Source organism: Salvelinus namaycush, chromosome 29 (genome assembly GCF_016432855.1).
Source record: "Salvelinus namaycush isolate Seneca chromosome 29, SaNama_1.0, whole genome shotgun sequence".
Classification (NCBI taxonomy): domain Eukaryota; kingdom Metazoa; phylum Chordata; class Actinopteri; order Salmoniformes; family Salmonidae; genus Salvelinus; species Salvelinus namaycush.
The window spans coordinates 13622044-13645641 of NC_052335.1; the positions used below are offsets into that span (position 1 = coordinate 13622044).

The following is a 23598-nucleotide window of genomic DNA, read 5'->3' on the forward strand; positions in this document are numbered from 1 at the left end:
CTTTTTTTGCCTCCTCCCTTTCCCTAATCAGATTAATTAGTGGCACTTTCCCTTATCGAAGAGGAAAGCACTCCCACTGAGTCCTCAGGGAGACCCCCTATTCCTCTACAAGGGGGGTGGAAGAGGAGATGGGGGAAATTCTCTCTTCGAGGGAGGGAGGGAGGGAGGGGGGTAGGGAGGGAGGGAGGGAGTTTGTTTGTATTTGCATTTGTTTGTGTGTAAACTATATTTAATGAATTAATTTGTCAGGGTATATGAGTTATGTTTGAGCGACTTAGTTGTGTATATGTCTGGGTTTGGTGTGGCTAGGGCACTTGTGTATTTTGTTAAAATATTTCTTGCTGCTTTTCCTTTTTAACATGCTACACCTATCTTCTATAAAGGCAATATTACAATGACACTGATGGATAGAGTAGTCAGTGGTGTCTTATTTAGGCTGTGGCCACATTTACATTTTGTGTCTGAACATTCCGTATTGAGCTAATCCTTTTTCAATCGGAGTCATCTGTTGATGTATGATGGACAACAGAGATGATTGTCAGATAAAAAATGCATAAATCGGTCCGTCTTTTATTTATGCAACTCATATGAAAATAGTTGACTTGGGCTGTAATTTGACGGACAAAAGCAGACAATTGATGAATGCATATATGATTTCATCCATGTTCATGCGTCCCAATGTGGCCGCTGCCTGAGTTAGAGGAAACTCCCCAACTAGGTGCCATAAACAGCCTTACAGACGTAGCCTACCTTAGAGAAGTACAGTACCACCGCATTCTCCTTCTCCACACCGAAACACGTCAAGGTCACTTTCCATCCAACCTTCCAGAATCCCTCATTTCCCCCACTTCCCCCTTAAGACTAATTAACTTTGTAAGAGAGCGCTTTTTGATATAAGCCTTAAATAGCATTAGCTTTAAATAGTAGCGTTTGATGTTAAAAGCTGATTTCTAGCCAATTTAGCCCCAGCGTTTCATCAATGCCAGAGGGTTTCTTGAACCCCAGCGGGGAAGGTCTTGGACTGAAATGTTTCAAATGCGCATGTTTGAAAGTCAAAACGGCAAGTAGGTTGAAGGGTGGGCGGGGTTACATTTGCTGTAATAAATAGTTTATTTCCAGAAAACTCATTTTTTTTATTGGAGGGGAGGTTGGTGAGTCTTGCGTTCAATTATAATGTAGAAAATTAATATAATTTTTGTATCTTTATTTAACTAGGCAAGTCAGTTAAGAACAAATTCTTGTTTACAATGACGACCTACACCGGCCAAACCCGGACGACGCTGGGCCAATTGTGCGCCACCCTATGGGACTCCCAATCACGGCCGGATGTGATACAACCTGGAATCGAACCAGGGACTGTAGTGACGCCTCTTACACTGAGATGCAGTGCCTTAGACCTCTGCGCCACTCAGGAGTCGTAGAATGTAGGAGGTGTGCTAGTTTGGTAAATTGTTGTGTAGCATTCTGTTGTTTCATCGAGTGTTAGCTAAGGTTACTCATGCTTGTGCTCTTTTTGTCAATTCTGATGGTTTAGACATTCTTCTCTCTTTCAGACTCCGTCCACTTATATCCTCTGCAACCAAGAAGAAGAGAGCCGCTTCACAGGTGAGCCCCACCACACACAACAAAATCTAAATTCGGTAACCCATTATTTTACAGCCCGGTATTTAACAGATAGTTACTTTGAAATTACAGTTACATAATAATTGCATATAAATTACAATTTAGTTTCTTTGAGATTCATTTACATAAGCGTAGTTTGTACCATTTGGTACCAGGTAGTTATAAATTATGTGAGGTAAGTACCAGAAAGTATCCATTGTTACCACGTAGTTTCCTAGTAAATACAACGTAAATACTACCTTAAACTGAGCTGTAAAATAAACTGTATTTAATGTGACTTGGAAAAATTAAGATGACCATTTTCAGACCTGCCAACCTGCAAGCATTTTGCATAACATGCCCGCAATTTAAGGTCAAAGGACTCTGGTTAAAAAAACTACTCTAAAATATACAAATAGAGGTTTCTAGCTGGCACATTGTGGTTTTAGACTCAACCGTTTGAAGTTGGAGCTGAGCCAATCATACATTTTCAAAACGAAAGAGATGATCGTGGAAACAGCAAAGGGAGCACCGCCCTATTCACCTAGACGGGACAGCAGTGGAGAAGGTGGAAAGTTTGAAGTTCCTTGGTGTACATATCACCGACAAACTGAAATGGTCCACACACACAGACAGTGTGATAAAGAAGGCACAACAGCGCCTCTTCAACTTCAGGAGGCTGAAAAAATGTGTCTTGTCACCGAAAACCTTCAGTAACTTTTACAGTTGCACAATTGAGAGCATCTTGTCAGGCTGTATCACCGCCTAGTACGGCAAATGCACCGGCCATAACCGCAGGGCTCTCAAGAGGGTGGTGCGGTCTGCACAACGCATCACTGGGGGCAAACTACCTACGCTCCAGGACACCTACAACACCTGATGTCACAGGAAGGCAAAGAAGATCATCAAGGCCATTAACCACCCGAGCCACTACCTGTTCACCCCTCTACCATCCAGAAGGCGAGGTCAGTACAGGTGCATCAAAGCTGGGACAGAGCGATTGAAAAACAGCTTCTCTCTCAAGGCCATCAGATTGTTAAACAGCCACCACTAGCACAGAGAGGCTGCTGCCTACCTTCAGACTTGATATCATTGGCCACATTAATAAATGGAACACTAGTCACTTTAATAATGCCACTTTAAGAATGTTTACATATCTTGCATTACTCATCTCATATGTATATACTGTATACTGAATCCTTCACTATCTATTCTTTACTATCTATTGCATCTTAGCCGCTCTGTCACTGCTCATCCATATATTTTATACTTATATATTCTTATCCCATTCCTTTACGTAGGCCGTCATTGTAAATAAGAATTTGTTCTTAACTGACTTGCATAGTTAAATAAAGGTTACGTTTACTAGATTGTGTGTATTAGGTTTTGTTGTGGAATTTGTTAGAAATTAGTTTTTGTTGTGGAATTGTTAGATATTACCTGTTAGATACTGCTGCACTGTCAGATCTAGACGCATAAGCATTTCGCTACACTCGCAATAACATCTGCTAACCATGTGTATGTGACCAATAACATTTGATTTGATTTGAATGCATTTAAATGAACATGTGTTCTTTGTTAAAAGTTATTTTCTGGAATTTCTTTCCTTGTTAATGCGTTTGAGCCAATCAGTTGTGTTGTGAAAAGGTAGGGGTGGTATACAGAAGATAGCCCTATTTGGTAAAAGACCAAGTTCATATTATGGCAAGAACAGCTCAAATAAGTAAAGAGAAACGACAGTCCATCATTACTTTAAGACATGAAGGTCAGTCAATCCGGAACATTTCAAGGACTTTGAAAGTTTCTTCAAGTGCAGTCGCAAAAACCATCAAGCGCTATGATGAAACTGGCTCTGATGAGGACCGCCACAGGAAAGAAAGACCCAGAGTTACCTCTGCTGCAGAGGATACGTTCATTAGAGTTATCTGCGTCAGAAATTGCAGCCCAAATAAATGCTTCACAGAGTTCAAGTAACAGACACATCAGCATCAACTATTCAGAGGAGACTGTGTGAATCAGGCCTTCAAGGTCAAATTTATTCAAGGAAACAACTACTAAAGGACACCAATAATAAGAAGAGACTTGCTTGGGCCAAGGAGCACAAGCAATGGACATTAGACCGGTGGAAATCGGTCCTTTGGTCTGATGAGTCAAAACTTGAGATTTTTGGTTCCAACTGCCGTGTCTTTGTGAGACGGAGAGTAGATTAAGCATGGAGGAGGAGGTGTGATGGTGTGGGGGTGCTTTGCTGGCAGCACTGTCTGTGATTTAGAATTCAAGGCACACTTAACCAGCATGGCTACCACAGCATTCTGCAGCAATACGCCATCCCATGTGGTTTGCGCTTAGTGGGACTATCATTTGTTTTTCAACAGGACAATGACCCAACACACTTCCAGGCTCTGTAAGGGCTATTTGACCAAGAAGGAGAGTGATTGAGTGCTGCATCAAATGACCTGGCCTCCACAATCAACCTCAACCCAATTGAGATGGTTTGGGATGAGTTGGACCGCAGAGTGAAGGAAAAGCAGCCAACAAGTGCTCAGCGTATGTGGGAACTCCTTCAAAACTGTTGGGAAAGCATTCCAGGTGAAGCTGGTAGAATGCCAAGAGTGCAAAGCTGTCATCAAGGCAAAGGGTGGCTACTTTGAAGAATCTAAAATCAAAAAATGTATTTTGATTTGTTTAACACTTTTTTGGTTACTACATGATTCCATGTGTTATTTCATAGTTTTGACGTCTTCACTGTTATTCTACAATGTAGAAAATAGTAAAAAGGAAAGAAAAACCCTTGAATGAGTAGGTGTGTCCAAACATTTGACTGGTACTGTATATATACACTGTACTTCAAAATAACTAAAACCAAATCGAAACTGTGTAGAAATTATAATGGACCTACATTCTAACAGTTTGTTGACTGTGTCCAGCTCGCTCATAATCACCTAAATGAAAGCTACACAGTCAGGGGAATAATAAAAAATAAAAAAACATTTAAGATCGAGTATTTATTGCTAATTTTGACAGCTAGGAAATATTTTTTTAATTCAGTGCGGCCCTCCGGACCTCGTTGATGACCGAATGTGGCCCCCAAGGCAAAATTAGTTTGACACCCCTGCGTTAGAATAATCATTACCCCTACATTTGACCTAAAATCATGTAAAGGTGTCATTGAGACCACCTTAATTTAATTCTGGATCAAACACTAGACTACTGTTTTGGTTATATTATTTGATTTAATTTAAGACACTAGGTTTCAGGAAATGACAGTTACAGGTTTTTAAAAATGCTAAATGCTCCAACTTCCTGAGGGGGTCACTGACCTTAGGCCTTCATCAGCACCACCTTGTCAGAAAATCCTAGGGAGAGCCCTGATTGAAAATGTATTTTTAGGTAGTTTCTAAAGACCAGCCAATTACCAAGTACCCATAACAGTCTATATCCTACCATTCCTACTGTTAGGTTCTAAATAAACAGAAAAAACTCACGGACGACTAGTAAATCTCAAACCAAGTTTATTCACTCACTGGGTCACACAGCTGCATAAGACAAAGACATATTTACACAAGCACTGGTATTTAAACCTTCCTCCTATGCTGAGTCTCCTTACACATCTGGACAGCCAATAGATCTCTGTTGCTAGACAGGACTTTAGTGATTCCTGTTCTTTCTCACTTCATCTGAGCTGACCTCGACCAAATTCCTCACTCCTCCCCAACTCACGGCTGTCCTGTTGACTTGTACCAGACTGTGGCTTTTCTCCTTTCCATAGGATACCTGATGTCTAACAATAACATGTTCTGACAGAATGTAAACTTTCTGCATACCCCTCTCTTCCTCAGTGACATGAATAAGGATATTTCATATTTTCAAGTTTAGAAGTCAGAACCCATCAGTCCCCCCTTTTAAACAATAATTCCATACTGTTCAACATAATATAAACTTGGAAATTACTTAGAAATGAACCCAAACAAAACATGATTATCATTCACAGTTGATTATTAGGTTTACATCTCCGAGACGTATGGCCTCTGATCTGTAATCACACTATGCACACTCTTATTTCCATTTCTCGTCGGACAACTGATAATGGCATTTCAGCTGGAGCTATTGACTGTCTCTATTTCCTCCTACTGATTCCTAAGAGAGTGATAGCACAAGACTTGAAGTATTAATAATGTGTTAAGCTATGCATAATTATACAGTTGAAGTCGGAAGTTTAAATACACTTGGGTTGGAGTCATTAAAACTCGTTTTTCAACCACTCCACAAATTTTTTGTTAACAAACAATAGTTTTGGCAAGTCGGTTAGGACATCTACTTTGTGCGTGACAAGTAATTTTTCAGACAGATTATTTTACTTATAATTCACTGTATCACAATTCCAGTGGGTCAGAAGTTTACATACACTAAGTTGACTGTGCCTTTAAACAGCTTGGAAAATTATGTCATGGCTTTAGAAGCTTCTGATTGGCTAATTGACATCATTTGAGTCCATTGGAGGTGTATCTGTGGATGTATTTCAAGGCCTACCTTAAAACTCAGTGCCTCTTTGCTTGACATCATGGGAAAATCAAAAGAAATCAGCCAAGACCTCAGAAAAACAATTGTAGACCGCCACAAGTCTGGTTCATCCTTGGGAGCAATTTCAAAATGCCTGAAGGTACCACGTTCACCTGTAAAAACAATAGTACGCAAGTATAAACACCATGGGACCATGCAGCCGTCACACCACTCAGGAAGGAGACGCGTTCTGTCTCCTAGAGATGAACGTACTTTGGTGCGAAAAGTGCAAATCAATCCCAGATCAACAGCAAAGGACCTTGTGAAGATGCTGGAGGATACGGATACAAAAGTATCTATATCCACAGTAAAACGAGTCCTATATCGACATAACCTGAAAGGCCGCTCAGCAAGGAAGAAGCCACTGCTCCAAAACTGCCATAAAAAAAAGCCAGACTACGGTTTGCAACTGCACATGGGGACAAAGATTGTACTTTTTGGAGAAATGTTCTCTGTTCTGATGAAACAAAAATAGAACTATTTGGCCATAATGACCATCGTTATGTTTAGAGGAAAAAGGGGGAGGCTTGCAAGCCGAAGAACACCATCCCAACCGTGAAGCCCGGGGGTGGCAGCATCATGTTGTTGGGGTGCTTTGCTGCAGGGGGGACTGGTGCACTTCACAAAATAGATGGCAAGGAAAATTACGTGGATATATTAAAGCAACATCTCAAGACATCAGACAGGAAGTTAAAGCTTGGTCGCAAATGGGTCTTCCAAATGGACAATGACCCAAGCATACTTCCAAAGTTGTGGCAAAATGGCTTAAGGACAACAAAGTCAAGGTATTAGAGTGGCCATCACAAAGCCCTGACCTCAATCCTATAGAAAATGTGTGGGCAGAACTGAAAAAGCGTGTGCGAGCAAGGAGGCCTACAAACCTGACTGTTACACCAGCTCTGTCAGAAGGCATGGGCCAATATTCACCGAACTTATTGTGGGAAGCTTGTGGAAGGCTACCTGAAACGTTTGACCCAAGTTAAACAATTTAAAAGCAATGCTACCAAATACAAATTTAGTGTATGTAAACTTCTGACCCACTGGGAATGTGATGAAAGAAATAAAAGCTGAAATAAATCATTCTCTCTACTATTATTCTGACATTTCACATTCTTAAAATAAAGCGGTGATCCTAACTGACCTTTGAAAGGGAATTTTTACTAGGATTAAATGTCAGGAATTGTGAAAAACTGAGTTTAAATGTATTTGGTTAAGGTGTATGTAAACTTCCGACTTCAACTGTAAATGCAAAGAAAAACCAGTTTGATAACATAACGATTCCCACTCTTTTTTCACCTGACTCTATGCCTTCGGGATACTTTTTCTGCTGGGTTCCACAAAAATGAAGGTTCTAAAAAACCTCCTCATGCTTTCACCCAGTCTTCCAACGTCTGGCCACAGGTTCCAAAAGGTGTTCCCAAGCCATGTCAATTTCACTTCTCTCCTCATCTCCTTCCTCCTGAATGGCCACACGATATACACGTGTGGTGGCCTTAATCAACTTTAGCTCATCTTGAGGTAACTCAGCACTGTATATACGTTTCACATCAATTCCCTCAGAAGATGATATCCCAACAATGCTACTAAGGTAACCCCTGCTACTACTAACACTGCCCATGACGCATACTTCAAAATCCCTCATTTGAGACATAGTCCAATTCCATGCTGTTACCATAAGATCCTTCGCCATACTGCCGCTCCTTCAGTTACTGTATCTACAGCGACTGCCGTGAGAATAGCTATTGCATGGAATCTGTCTCCTGCTCTCCTATTGTCTTTGTGGTTCACTGATAGATCTAGGACTAACCCTTTCAGATACTCCCTACCTGTCTCCCAACTCATACCCGGTTCCCTAGCACCCAACATTTTCAATGACCTGTGTTCTGCTACGGTCGATACCTTCTTTGACAAACCCATCATTGAAAGTTAACAATAGTGTCTGAAATGACAACAGTATCTCTGCTACTCCCACAATAATGGGTATGTGTGACGTAACGATTTAACTTCATAGTAGTCTCTATATTGTACACAGTTAGCTGTCCTTCCTGTTCTACGAGCTATTCCATGGTATCACTCTGCACAGCGGAGTGGTATTGTTCCCCAGACTCTACTAACCCCTTCCTTAATTTATGAGCCACACAGATCTCCACCCCAGACACATTCCATCCCGCTCTCCCAATTCCCTGTAACGTTAATGCCTTGATTTTTGGGACTCCACAGAATACACTGATGTCGGTCCTGCCAGACTGTAATTAACACCCCTTATGCAAACGCTCTGTCCAACACAGGCCTGGTATGGCAACTGCTCGGCATCTGACCATAAGGCGCTACAGAGGGTAGTGCAAACTGCCCAGTACATCACTGGGGCCAAGCTTCCTGACATCCAGGACCTATAGAATAGGCGGTGTCAGAGGAAAGCCCATAAACTGTTATAGACTGTTTTCTCTGCTACCGCACATCAATCGGCTCCTCAACAGCTTCTACCCCCAAGCCATTAGACTGTTGAACAATTCATAAAAATTGCCACTGGACAATTTACATTGACCCCCCCCCTCTTGTACACTGCTGCTACTCGCTGTTTGAGCCCATGGGATGCTAGTCTCCATGCAAGTCTCCTTCATCCTCATCCTCGGGTGTCAAAGCAAGACACAGACTATGAGCCTTGTACGTAATTAATTGTACTGTATCATCCAGCAATCCATATGTATTGATGCGCTTTAACATTAGGATTCTGATGATATTGTAAAACGAAACCCCTACTATCCAGTACCCCCTCATGGTTGGCCCAAGCTATCATCTAGTGGGTTCTCTAATAACCTCCCTTTCGGGGGACACTTTAAAGTTAAGGTTTAAAGGAATTAAAACCCTCAATAAATTCAAGCAGTGCACCCTCCCCTCACTTTGTGCTCTCCTCACAGCTGAGGGGCAGCGCTCTCTCTCTTTATCTTCTAATCATAATTAAAACATTTTATAAATTATCCAACCCAAATTTAGAATTACAGTCCTTAGTGCTTTATGCTGAGTCCATCACTTGAATTCAAGCCCCTCAACTTAGCACACATTGTCACGGTTAGAATGTACATTTACAAACCGGACCATATATTACCCATATTAACTTTTCTCATTACAGCCCCCGTTTGTCCCTGTTTTACTGTCACGAGTGGCATGTTAATGACAGATCGGTATCTCAATGCACTCTTAGTCTAAATTACTATACATTTTGCAGTGTGCAGACCTCCACAATCAACCTGATACCCCAAATAAACAATTATTGGCATGGTTGACCACCCCCCGTTTCTCCCTGCACTCATCCTTCTGGCATGTCTTCATGTTCTTTTTCAGGTAGCGTTACAGTTCATCTTCCCAACGGCACATAGGTAACTCATGCCTGTCACAGTTGATGGCCCATGATAATGTCCTGATTTCAATATCTGGGAAATTAATCAGATTTTCCCAAGCACACGGGTCTCTCACCTGAGTTGCCACCACCATTCTGTACAGTCCATTCTGTCTGGTGCATTTTTCCCACCAGTACACCAGCAGCAAGAGAGAAGTTTGGACGTGATCTCTCTCCATGCTCACTCCACATGCACGGTCTCAGGCCTCATGCCGCACTCTTGCCGCTCGTACACAGGTTGACGGCTCGGACTCAGATCACAGGTAGGAGTGGTGAAAGACAAGGCCGTAGTGAACGCCTTTGTCGCTATTTCTTCTGCCAGTTGGGGGGGGGGTTGAGGTTCACACTGTTCTTGGTCAATTTATCCCTTCCATGCATCAAGACACCATCTGGGGTCACCTTCGCCATAACTCGAGAGAGGACCGGGCAAAACAACAGTTTAAGACATTTCTGATTCTGGAAATCCAGACCAACTATTCACTGTATGACAAATTATTACATTCCCAATTTTTTTTATACCAAAATCTCTAAGACAAATGTCAAAGAGCAATTCAACACACTGTTGAAACCATTTTCCAAATTGGCTTATACTCCCTTATCACCGCAGAGTTACCGGGTCAGGGAGTTAGAGCGCTAACTCTTAGGGAAAAATCCCGACAATACAGCAGACCCAATCTGGTGAGATTTGTATTGAAACAAAGTTTAAAACAAGAACCAAAACAACAGCAATACACATATCACTCAAAGTGGGGAAAACCTCAATCCATTTGGAGTAACAGTCAATCATTATCAATGTATCTTTTCCTTTTATATGCAGACTGAACAAAAACTATTTGCATATTTACCAAAGGGCCAAAGCCCCAGGGAACTGGTAATTTCCCCTTTGTGCACATGACTCGCATCGTGATTTATGCTTGGGGGGAAAAAACACCACCACTGCCTGTTAAATCAAAAATAAACAAATTAGAATAACAAAACAAATTAGAATTACAACTCTTGATAACTCCATAAGGACACAATTGTATCCCATAAGGTAATGGTAAAATAGACTAGACACAAGTGTCCCTCATTCATATTATGCTTAAATCTCACCTATTGTCTTGATAATTTCTATTGAGGTTGATCAGGCCTCACCAGAAAGTCAGGACAAAGGTCATTCAACACCATTAAGTATTTTATTTTCCTTTTCTTCCCTGTACTTCAGAAACCACTTAACAACATGTCAAACATTTCCATCATTCTGCGTACCCAGTTTAAAACCAAATTAAAAAGACCCCACACAATAAATCAAACATGGTATTAACACCACTAACAAATATTCATAACCGGTGAGTTGTGTGTGCGTGCTGGTGTGTGGTAAACCGTAGGGCAAAAACAAACACATGACCAGGTCTTACTTATTTGGGAGCTCCCTTTATGGCCGAATCCAGATACCTTTATACTTATTAAAACTGCAGAATTTCACTAACTGCTGCTTCCAACTCAAACCCTCAAACACCTAGATCCCCTGAACGCAACTCACTCTCCAGATCCCAATCACCTGAATTCTAATCACCTGTTCACACACATGTATGTCATTATCACACACTATTTAGTTCAGTTCTTTGCACCCCATCACTGTGAGGTATTGTTTGTGTTGTGACACACGGCTTTCTGAGCTCTGTTTTTCCCCGTGATTTACTCCTCCCGTGTATGATAGTTTTGGCCTGCCTCACTAACACCTTTTGCCTATTCCCTGCCTGTACTTTAGTCTATCGAATTTCCTGTTATCTACCTATTGCCTTATCTCTCGGACTACGCTACTAGCCTTTTCCATGCCTGTACTGTTGCCCTTTTGGACTCCCTGTGTATGACCTTCTGCCTGCCCCAGGATCCAGTCTCCTCCTGTGGTCCTTTGCAATAAACACCTGCTGCTCCCTGCGCTTGAAACAAGCTCTGTCTCCCCTCGTGTTCATTACAACTGCTCTCCCAAGACAACAGTCTCAGGAAACATTCCAAAGGGAGATATAATGACAGCCGCTCCTCTTCTGGAAGAGAAAGTGTACATCTTAATCAGCAACCTAAAAGTTTTCATTACAAACAAAACATGAGTCCACCCCAACGTTTTTAATCCACCCCAACGTTTATGTACTCTTATTTAGCATGTACTACCCTTAGACACAGTGACATTTATCATTTATCATTTAACAATTCACTGGTCTCTCTTTTCCCCATGAGTTTCCTTAACCACCACACCACAATGCCCTACATGTTCATGAACAAACATTTTTTAAAGTAATTTCAGGTTTGGCAACCCCAATGTTGTTGCTTGACAGAATTTCTTCTTTAAAACTCTAACACTTACAATATTAACTCCAATCTAATTTCTCGTGACCCCTCCTCCCTTTCGTCAATTCTATACATTTATTTCAGAATAAGAGGAAATAAAATGTCTCACGAGATTACCCCCCCCCTCCCCCCAAGGTTTTCTGAGTTTGAAAGGAGTGTTTGGTCTGGTAATTTGAATTTGTTACCTTTTAGAATCCATTCCCCTGGTATTTCGCATAGATTCTTCCAACCTCAAAATTGGTTCCACACCCGTCGCCATGGCAGAGACATAGGTAGTAGCTGTATCGCTTTCGATTCTGCCCCTTTTACCTTGCTAACTGTAACACTTTTCCCTGTTGTAAATTTAGCCTATTTCTCGTCTTAAGGAATCAGTGATGTTTGATCGCCGGAGGAGCTGCACCAGGAGGTAATGTAGCGCTTTTCCCTTCTGGACAAATCCTCTGCAGCCCCCTCAGGGTTTACCTCTGCCACTGGCCCTGCCTTTAAGGGAATAGGGACAGGAAGCACTACAAAAAACCCACGGAAGATACTGTTAAACAACAGAACTCCCGTTTCCCCAAGACCCCTGTCCACTGTAATGTCTTCTCTAGAGAGCTTCCTCCCTATCAAACTACTTTTCCCCACTTTTGGCAGCCCAGAAGATGTTGATCCACTGTTTTTCCTATCTAAGTGTAATGATTTCCTTTCTATCCGGCCCCTTACTGACTTAGAGGTTCTTGCCACCCTCTGCGGTGTTCTCCATGGGACAGCAAGAGACTGGTAGGAGATAGTCCATGAACATGTGTCAAGCTGGGAGGAGTTTCAAAAAATATTCCTCTCAGCCTTCCTCTCAGAGGAGTATGAGGATGAACTGGCGGAACGGGTTTGTAACAGAGTCCAGGGTGAAGCAGAGCCAATACAGGACTTTGCCTTCTCCCATTGAGTTCTATGTTGGAGATGGAAGGCTGATATTACTGAGCAGGAGATGGTCAAACTCATTCTTAAGAACATGGTTCCCCACCTTGCCAGTCAACTTCGGGAACATGTGCAGAATGTGGATGATCTGGTGCGTCTTGGGACTCAGTTTGAGAAGGACTGGAAGCACTACCTCCAAACTCCAAACCTTGTTCCGGTATCCCAATAACTCCCCTGGGGCTAAAACGTCTCAGCTGTTTGTGCCCAAGATCCAAGACAAAAGTCCAGTGATGTGCTGGAGGTGTAAAGTCCAACAGCCTCCAGGTTCTTGCCCCCTCTATGGCCAGCGTCAGGATTCAGGTAAAGGTCAGAAAGGACCTTGCATACAATCCCGGAGAGTAGTTACGGTATTGGTACCTAATAATTTGGTTACTGGACCTGATAGTGAAGCTTCTGACAATTTACTACTGGAGAATACAGGTGACCTAATGTCTTATTCAAATATCATTGTTGTTGACAACACATGTAACACATTATTCACAGTTGTCTTCTTATTTCCACATAATCTGTCACAGTTCCCCGCCCCAATAGGGCATAAACCAACCTCTTTCCTTATCGCTACTGCTAATACACTTAAATCATGTTCAAACAACGTTTGAATATCTTTTTCCTTTTCTAACCATGGATGAGGCTCTCCTCCAGAACTGATAGGCAACCTTTTATTACTATCCACATACACTCTACTGCCTCACGGCCACTGCAGCTGGGACTTTCGTCCCTCTTACAGATCTCTCAGGGGAATACTTCTAGGGACCTATCCTACACAGAACCTACACTGTAGTGTCACTCATGCATCTCGCAGAGAATTAGCTCCACCCGGGACCTAGCCTTATATAACCTACCCTACACCATATATATACATGGATCTCGCAGAGGGAAACCTCCGCTCGGCACCTATCTTTAAAGGAACCAACTGTTAGGCGTGGAGGAGCAGGTGAACAGAAGTGCAGACTCAGACGAGGAGACAGGGATAAGGTAACTAAGGTATTTATTGAAAAGCGGGGGCGGATGGGGTGCAGGCCAGGGAAAGCTCAGGCGGGTCGTAGGGAACCAGGAACTGAGGCTGGGGCAAGGGGAGTAGGGGAAGGATAAGCAGGTCCGGGGGGAATCCAAGGAAGCAGTAGAGTGGGGGCGCAGGGAAGCAGGACTGACGAGACGAGGGGACTGGAGACAGGGACCAGAGTCAGAGCGGACAGAAACAGTAGCGGAGAGAAAAGCAGGGTCAGGCTAGGGAAAAATGGGGACAACAGGATAAGATCTATGCAGGAACAAACGGCTTGAAACGCAGACTGACTGAGCAGAGGCTACGATCTGGCAGCCTGGAAGTGGCAGGGCTGAATATTTGTTGAGGTCTTGATTTTGGAACAGGTTGCAGCTGGTGGGGATCCGCTCTGACTCCAGCACACCTGTCTCCACTCACACAATCACATACACCCACAGACAGACAGTACTGGGGGAGTGCCGACAGGTTAGGGAGACACAGGATGAGAAGTAGAGGGCATGGAGGAGCAGATGTAACACCTAACCTACACCATATATTTACGACCAGTCGTTACACAATGGGCCTACTGAATAAACTCAGGCTTTCTAGGTCCGTATCCTATAATTGTTCAGCCTACGATTCTCATCTCCCCAAGATGTTAGAATGAGTGGTAACAGGTGTAGGAACTGTGCCTACCTTGTTTCTGGTGGCAGCTCCTGTTTCACTGATTCTGGCTCTGTAGTTCCACTGTAAATCGTGGTGAACCCTGCTCGCAGTGCCAACTGTTAGGTTCTAAATAAACAGAGTAAAAACTCAGATGTCTAGTAAAGCTCAAACCAAGTTTATTCACCCACTGGGTCACACAGCTGCAAAATACATATTTACACAAGCACTGGTATTTAAACCTTCCTCCTATGCTGAGTCCCCTCCTTACACATCTGGACAGCCAATAGATCTCTGTTGCTAGACAGGACTTTGGTGATTCCTTCTCACTTCATCTGAGCTGACCTCGGCCAAATTCCTCACTCCTCCCCAACTCACTGTTGGCTGTCCTGTTGACTTGTACCAGACTGTGGCTCTTCTCCTTTCCATAAGATACATGTTGTCTAACAATAACATGTTCTGACAGAATGTTAACGTTCTGCATTCCCCCCTCTCCCTGAATAAGGATATTTCATATTTTCAAGTTTAGAAGTCAGAACCCATCACTACTGAGGCAGTTTTCTGCCAACATCATTATTTCGCTAAACGTGCGTGTCATGTGGTCCGGCGCCGGGAGTATCGTCACCATGCTGAAGAGGTATTCATAAAAATGTCTGAAGGTGGCAGGTCTGCATATTTTAATACTTATTTGAATAGGGCCTTGGTCTTCATTGATTTCCCTTGACCCCTAAACCAAATAGCACCTTCAATCTTACTCTTCAGATCGCTCCATACCCTGTTTTGTAAGTGACTACTTACTATTGTTTTGTTTTGATACAGTCCACTGTACTCATTAGGTTAGCTCTTGTTCAACTTAGGGTCAGCAGTCGACATTGTATTAGCACGTAACTCAAGTTCGGTAAGCATTTGGTTAATAAGGTATTAGCATGGGGCTAAATGTTGATTATCACAGGAGTTGGCATGTTAGTGGTCTACTCTGGGCTCCCTCAGTGCTCTGACAACTGAATGAGACTTCACAGCTCACCAATCAGCAGTAGAAAGGACCTCACACAAGAACCTCGCGGGGGTCATCTGCCCGTTGCCAAGCAACCCAATGCTACCTCCAGGGAACCAATGAAAGAGTCCACTAATTGGCTGGAGCATTGTGTGAAGAATGGAAGTAAAGCCTGCATTCAGGAAAGGAGAAAGAGAGAGAGGAGTGAGACGTTTACAAGACACGTCAAAGGGGCATCTTTCGAAAGAGTAACCATAAAGGTTCACTTTGGAAGCCACGTGTCTTTATGTTGTCTTTTTTTTTTACATATATTTATTAGGAATTTGTACACGTTTTATTGACAGTGAGAGACATTTAAATGGGGAGATAGATGAGAGGGATACAGTACAGAAAGTGAGTGGTGGAACCTGCTTCCAGAGGCATGTGGTCCAGGTGCACTAACCTGCCTCCAGAGGCACGTGCTTCAGGTGCGGTAGCGCTACAACTAGACCAAACCCCAGCACTGGGTGAAGATTGACGTCTGTGCTTATGTTTGCATTTGTGTATGACTTTATGTTGTCTTTTTTTTTTACATATATTTATTAGGAATTTGTACGTGTTTAAATGGGGAGATAGATGAGAGGGATACAGTACAGAAAGTGAGTGGTGGAACCTGAAGCTCTCTTCTACACTGAAGAAAAATATAAACACAACATGCAGCAATTTCACTAAGTAACAGTTCATGTAAGGAAATCAGTCAATTAGGCCCTAATCTATGGATTTCACATGACTGGGAATACAGATATGCATCTGTTGGTCACAGATACCTTTAAAAAAAGGTAGGGGCATGGATCAGAAAACCAATCAGTATTTGGTGTGACCACCATTTGCCTCATGCATTGCCATCGATAAAATGCAATTGTGTTTGTTGTCTGTAACTTGTGCCTGCCCATGCGATAACCCCACCGCCACCATGGGGCACACTGTTCACAACGTTGACATCAGCAAACTGCTTGCCCACAAGATGCCATACATGCTGTCTGCCATCTGCCTGATACAGTTTAAACCAGAATGAATCTTTGAAGAGCACATTTCTCCAGCTTGCCAGTGGCCAGCGAAGGTGAGTATTTGCCCACTGAAGTCGGTTATGATGCCGAACTGCAGTCAGGTCAAGACCCTGGTGAGGACGACTAGCACACAGATGAGCTTCCCTGTTTTTGACAGTTTGTGCAGAAATTCTTTGGTTGTGCAAACCCACAGATTATTCAGCTCTCCGGAAGGCTGGTCTCAGACAATCCCGCAGGTGAAGAAGCCGGATGTGGAAGTCCTAGGTTATCGTGGTTACACATGGTCTGCGGTTGTGAGGCCAGTTGGAGTTACTGCCAAATTCTCTTAAACGTCTTATAGTAGAGAAATTAACATTCAATTCTCTGGCAACAGCTCTGGTGGATATTCCTGCAGGCAGCATGCCAGTTGCACGCTCCCTCAAAACTTGAGACATCTGTGGCGTTGTGTTGTGTGACAAAACTGTCCTCAGTACAAGGTGCACCTGTGTAATGATCATGCTGTTTAATCAGCTTCTTGATATGCCACACCTGTCAAGTGGATGGATTATCTTGGCAAAATGAGAAATGCTCACTAACAGGGATGTAAACAAACTTGAGCACAACATTTGAGAGAAATAACCTTTTTGTGCGTATGAAACATGTGACCAACACTTTACATGTTGCATTTACAGTTGAAGTCGGAAGATTGCATACACTTAGGTTGGAGTCATTAAAACTCGTTTTTCAATCACTCCACAAATTCCTTGTTAACAAACTATAGTTTAGTCGGTTAGGACATCTACTTAGTAGTTTTTCCAACAATTTTTTACAGACAGATTATTTCACTGTATCACAATTCCAGTGGGTCAGAACGTTACATACACAATGTTGACTGTGCCTTTAAACAGCTTGGAAAATTCCAGAAAATGATGTCATGGCGTTAGAAGCTTCTGTTAGGCTAATTGACATCATTTGAGTCAATTGAAGGTGTACCTGTGGATCTATTTCAAGACCTACCTTCAAACTCAGTGCCTCTTTGCTTGACATCATGGGAAAATCAAAAGAAATCAGTCAAGACCTCAGAAAAAAAATGTGTAGACCTCCACAAGTCTGGTTCATCCTTGGGAGCAATTTCCAAATGCCTGAAGGTACCACGTTCATCTGTACAAACAATAATACGCAAGTATAAACACCGTGGAACCACACAGCCGCCATACCGCTCAGGAAGGAGACACGTTCTGTCTCCTAGAGTTGAACGTACTTTGGTGCGAAAAGTGCAAATCAATCCCAGAACAACTGCAAAGGACCTTGTGAAGATGCTGGAGGAAACCGGTACAAAAGTATATCCACAGTAAAACGAGTCCTATATCGACATAACCTGAAAGGCCGCTCAGCAAGGAAGAAGCCACTGCTCCAAAACCGCCATAAAAAAGCCAGACTACGGTTTGCAACTGCACATGGGGACAAAGATCGTACTTTTTGGAGAAATGTTCTCTGTTCTGATGAAACAAAAATAGAACTGTTTGGCCATAATGACCATCGTTATGTTTGGAGGAAAAAGGGGGAAGCTTGCAAGCCGAAGAACACCATCCCAACCGTGAAGCACGGGGGTGGCAACATTGTGTTGTGGGGGTGCTTTGCTGCAGGAGGGACTGGTGCACTTCACAAAATAGATGGCATCATGAGGATGGACAATTATGTGGATATATTGAAGCAACATCTCAAGACATCAGTCAGGAAGTTAAAGCTTGGTCGCAAATGGGTCTTCCAAATGGACAATGACCCCAAGCATACTTCCAAAGTCAAGGTATTGGAGTGGCCAGCACAAAGAGAAAATTTGTGGGCAGAACTGATAAAGCGTGTGCGAGCAAGGAGACCTACAATCCTGACTCAGTTACACCAGCTCTGCCAGGAGGAATGGGCCAGAATTCGGCCAACTTATTGTGGGAAGCTTGTGGAAGGCTACCCGAAACGTTTGACCCAAGTAAAACAATTTAAAGGCAATGCTACCAAATACTAATTGAGTGTATGTAAACTTCTGACCCTATTATTCTGACATTTCACATTCTTATAATAAAGTGGTGATCCTAACTGACCTAAAACAGGGAATTTTTACTAGGATTAAATGTCAGGAATTGTGAAAAACTGAGTTTAAATGTATTTGGCTTAGGTGTATGTAAACTTCCGACTTCAACTGTATATTTTTGTTCAGTATACATGTCTCTGCTGCAGTTTCAATCGGGATCCTCCCTGCCCTGGCCCAGCCTCTCCTCTTGTTGGTGAACCCACTAGTTAAGGCCAACATGGCTTCACACTATCCCAGTCTCCACTCTCTGTCAATCTCCCCCACTGGCCCAGGCCGGCTTCAACAAGCCTGCCTGTGAACAGTGCTGAAGACCCTTGGTCAGAGCCTTGTAGGGGCTTGAGGCTAGTCAACTTGTTCTCCCTGACCGTCTGCCATCAGGTCCCCTACTGGTGGTCATGACTTGACTGTCACCGCCTGGAGATGGTCCTCATTATGCCCTAGCATGAGAGAGAGGGAAAGAGGCAGCGACTGAAAGAGAGAGAGAGAAAGAAGAGATGGCCATGGTATAATTAGTTCAAATACCCTCCTCTTTTCCAGTACATGATGATTAATTAGGCCTCTCACACCTCCCGGCGTTGCTTCCCTTCACTCCTATAAAAATGCCTGTTGGGATATGCGGTCCCTGATTTATCCCTCACTCTCTCTGTTGCTCTTTTTTCCCCTTTCTTCCCTCTTTGTCTCCATTCGCTCTCTCTAACTCACTCCCTTCTATTTAAATAATTTGAAAAAAAATTGCTAGAGACATGATTTAGCGACATTTCGGTGGCAGAAGTGGTATCCAATGGCCATAAGCAGATGACAGTATTGCTTAACGTAAACACGTTCCTTTTCCAGGTGACCCCTAACCTGACCCCGGCTGCAACCCCTGTTCTGCCCAACTTGTCTAGCCCGCCTACCCCCAACCCAGCCCCTCCAGGACCCACTATGGTGGAGAGTGGCCCGGTGGCCTATGACGAAGCGGCAGAGGATGAGGAGGAGGAAGAAGTGGAGGAGCCCTGTGTCAGTGCGTTGCAGCTCCTGGGAGGAAACGGTGAGGGAACATGCAATGCAGATCACACACACATTACAGTACAAAAACATCCACACACCACCAACACACACACAAACACAAAGACACACACAAGCGAGTCATAGCATGTCAATACAGACCTGACTATAGAACGTATCCGTGGCACAATAGGTAAGTAACAATTCATTGCAAGCTCTTTTGAACGTGTGTGAATCGTAGGTGTTATGGCTTATTTTCATCAACGTTGTTAACAATTGCATCAGCCCCGAAGGCATACCCCAGGCAACATAACCCTAGCGCTGTGAGCTTGCGATGCTGCTGATTGAAATGCTAACCCAATGGACCTACACACTAGCATTTCACTCCCTTTCTCTTTTTCTCTCAGAGTACGGCTGTGAGGCTGAAGAGGAAGAGGTTTTCTAGGCTCCCATTTTTCCTCTTCTTTCATCAAACACTGCAGATTCCCCAAAATAGTTGTCTCACCATTGACCTCTTTGAGCGGGGACAGTCGCCAGAGGAAGGGAGGAGAGGAAAAGGACATCCACTGTTCAGATGAACTGCTAAGGTGAACATGGAGTGTGGCTGGGTGTGGGGAGAGCTACGGGGTATGCAAGCTTTTATTCCAGCCTTGCTCGAACACACCTGATTCAGCCAATCAATGTCCTGATCAGGAGTTGGTTAGTAGAATCAGGTGTGTTCCTGCACACCCAGTCACTCTCTATGAGGAGGGTTGGCCATCCCCGGTCTTCTAGAAAGACAGGGGGACCATTTTGGGTTGGAAACTCTGGAGTGCATTAGCAAAAGATACATATATACGCGAAGCAGTGAAGTTAAAGCAGTGCAGGGTATATGCAAATTGCAAGTGACTGGCTTCAGTGAATGGCTTCACGTTATCTTCAATGGCTACAATGTGGCTACACCACTTTAGCCATCTTGAGGAGTAGGGTGAAATTTCCCCTAGATGCTGATCTTGAATCAGTTTTGCCAGTAATGAAGGTTAGAATTTGGGGGGGACGCTGATCCTGTGCTTTTTTCCTTTCCTTTTTAAAAATATTTTTCACAAATATCCACAATCCTCGGTCACCTACTTTTCTACTGTTACAGAGTTCACACTGACCCCTCTGTCCACTCAATGAGCAGTCGGCGAGAACAGCTAGGTCGTGCCATTTCACTGGTACTGCAATGGGCCTTTTGTCATTGCCGCATTGCATTATGCTCTGTAGAGAGGGCCTGCGTCCCAAATGGCATCCTATTATTCCCTACATAATGCACTATGGTCAAAAGTAGTGCACTATATAGGGAATGCCATTTGGGAAACAGTCAGAGAAAGGGCATACCGGAGTGTATCCACTCAACCCTGCTCGCCTTTCGTAGCGGTGCTATAATTGTCAAAACAGGACGTTGGCTTTAGCTGGCAGGGCTATTCAATGCATCTATGGGCACTGAGTAGCACAATGGGCACAAAATGCCCCTCACCATTATCTCAATAAACACCGGAGTTGGTCAGTCCCTTTTCAATTCCAGTCATTGAAATTAACATTTGGACGTATTTATCTTGTTGTTTATTACCGACTGTCATGGGGTTGAAAGGGAATTGATACTGTGCTTACGTCCATCTTTGTTTACGTCCATCTTTGTTTACTCCCGTCCTTTGATCTCAGTAGAATCTCCCTTTATGATCATCATCAAATGCTGGTATTCACAAATGCAGTTTTTTAAATAATGAAATGAACTGGCATCCATTTTGTAAAATATGTACCTAATGCAAAACTCAGTGGGTGGTATTTTGAAAAGGCAAAGAAGTGCCGCTCTTGTCATAACAAACCGTATCACTTCAAATAAATTGTGTGCATCATGTATAAGTGCTGCTCATTGCCGTTTTTTTTTCAGGTTGTTTTGATAATGAAAGATTCAAAAATAAAATGCTGCTACGATTATTAGGAGTAATACGGTCACTTTCGACACTAGCGAAAGTTTTTTTGCTTTGACAAAGTGAGGCCCGATGTATCCATGAAACCTAGAATAGTACAAACACTCCAAGGCAGCTATCTCTTGGTAGAGCTCTGTATATCATTGTAAAAAGGAAGGAAAAAAAGAAAAAAAGTTTACTGAAATGCTTTTGTTTGTTTGTAGAAATGTCATTGTATTTTAGCTATTTTATCTTGTGTATACTTTTCCAAAGCAAATATGAAGAACTACAACTATGTAAGAATGTAAATATCAATCCTTGTTGGGTAGTCTGTTTGTATGTTTATATGTTGTTTCGCCTCAAATGGCCATTTCAGAAAAAATATTAGCCTGCTTTTGTGTTTTTGTAAATTTATTTTGTTTTATGACAAAATTCTGTCATTTTATGATTTTATATGAATTCACTGGTAAACTGAAAAGGATTATAGATCCTGGTGTTCTGTATTTTGATATTTTACACGTCAACTCCACCAGCTTTTGAACAGAACATTTCCTAACAGCATTCCAAGTTAATCTAGGCCTGGATTCAATCCAAGGTGTTATAGCGCACATCACTATGCATCCGACAATGCGCCTTTTAAAGGCATTTTCCCTGACCTTCGCTGAGATGGCATTCACAGTGCTTATGGCAGCTCAATCGTAAATTACTTTTTAAAGTCGGTTGTAGTGTACTGTGGTATAGTGTACTGTGGTACACAATAACGTGCCTTGCATTGAATCCCGGCCCTAGTTAAGGAACAATAGTTCCTCACAACAACACAATCACACACATTCCATTTTTATCAGTGAATAAACTCATTTCAGTTAGTGTGTATTTTTTTAATTGGATGATATGATCGTATCAGCTATGTATCTCACTGTCAAGCGGAGGGGGGGTAGAACTCCACTGGGTGGGAAAGGGGCTTGAATCAATAGAGAAAGCGAGGACAGGTGGAAAGAAAAAGTGGAAGAGTGGAATTGGTGGGAAGAAAGGGTGAAATAGAGAAAGATAGGAGTAGGTGTTAAGAAATAGTAAACTGACACTGACATTTTAATGTGGGTGGGTTGATAAAATGAAGTGTTTGTTAAAACTCTTACTCTTGTGAATTTGCAGCAGTATCATATACTCTGAATATTTAAAAGCATGACCTTGACTTGGATTATAACGAAATCGTTACAAGGTGTCCAAACTTTTGTCTAGCAGAGTTACATTACATTATCTTGGCTACCATGGCTAGAAGAAGAGATCTCAGTGACTTTGAAAGAGGGGTCTCAAAGGAGCATAGGGGGTTTAAAGGTGTGTGTGTGTGTGTGTGTGTGTGTGTGTGTGTGTGTGTGTGTGTGTGTGTGTGTGTGTGTGTGTGTGTGTGTGTGTGTGTGTGTGTGTGTGTGTGTGTGTGTTGCGTGCCAGTCACCAGATCTCAACCCAATTGAACACTTATTGGAGATTCTGGAGCGTCGCCTGTGACAGCGTTTTCCACCACCATCAACAAAACACAAAATTCTGGAATTTCTCGTGGAAGAATGGTGTCACATCTCTCCAATAGAGTTCCAGACACGTGTAGAATCTATACCACGGTGCATTGAAGCTGTTCTGGCTCGTGGTGGCCCAATGTCTTATTAAGACTCTTTATGTTGGTGTTTTCTTTATTTTAGTGTTAACTGTATGTCTTATTAGGCTTATAATATGTTATGTCTCTCTATGGACAACATTTTCAACTGTCTCATCCGACAATGATGCTATTTAGTCCGGATCGTTATGAGGTGACTATAAAGGCATTATAACAAGGCCATATATGCTCATAACAAGTCTTACAATACACTGCATCCGAATACATTATACCTGGATGCTACATTACACATTTCCCAATCCATCACTGGAGGACCCCTAGGGTATGCACCAGTGCTTAATTTGTTAATCAGGAGGTGCTGGAACACAGCTTATAAGAGCACTGATTCAAAGAGAAGGGAGAGAGAGCAAGGTGGAGCTACAGTACAGTAGACACAGGAAGAAAGAGGGGCGAGAGAAAAATCAAGTGAAAAAGAAGGGA

At 42.8% G+C, this 23598-nt stretch overlaps 1 protein-coding gene across 1 annotated transcript in view; it reads left to right on the forward strand.

Annotated features, from left to right (window-relative positions):
* brf1b (BRF1 RNA polymerase III transcription initiation factor subunit b) overlaps nucleotides 1–21995 on the forward strand; it is a 130251-nt gene extending 108256 nt beyond the window's left edge. The window contains exons 17-19 of the mRNA XM_038968134.1: nucleotides 1554–1605; nucleotides 19426–19621; nucleotides 19986–21995. Of these exons, the coding sequence (XP_038824062.1) occupies nucleotides 1554–1605; nucleotides 19426–19621; nucleotides 19986–20023 (286 nt within the window). The 3' untranslated portion in view covers nucleotides 20024–21995. The remainder of the gene's footprint in view (nucleotides 1–1553; nucleotides 1606–19425; nucleotides 19622–19985) is intronic.
* Nucleotides 21996–23598: the final 1603 nt, after the last annotated feature.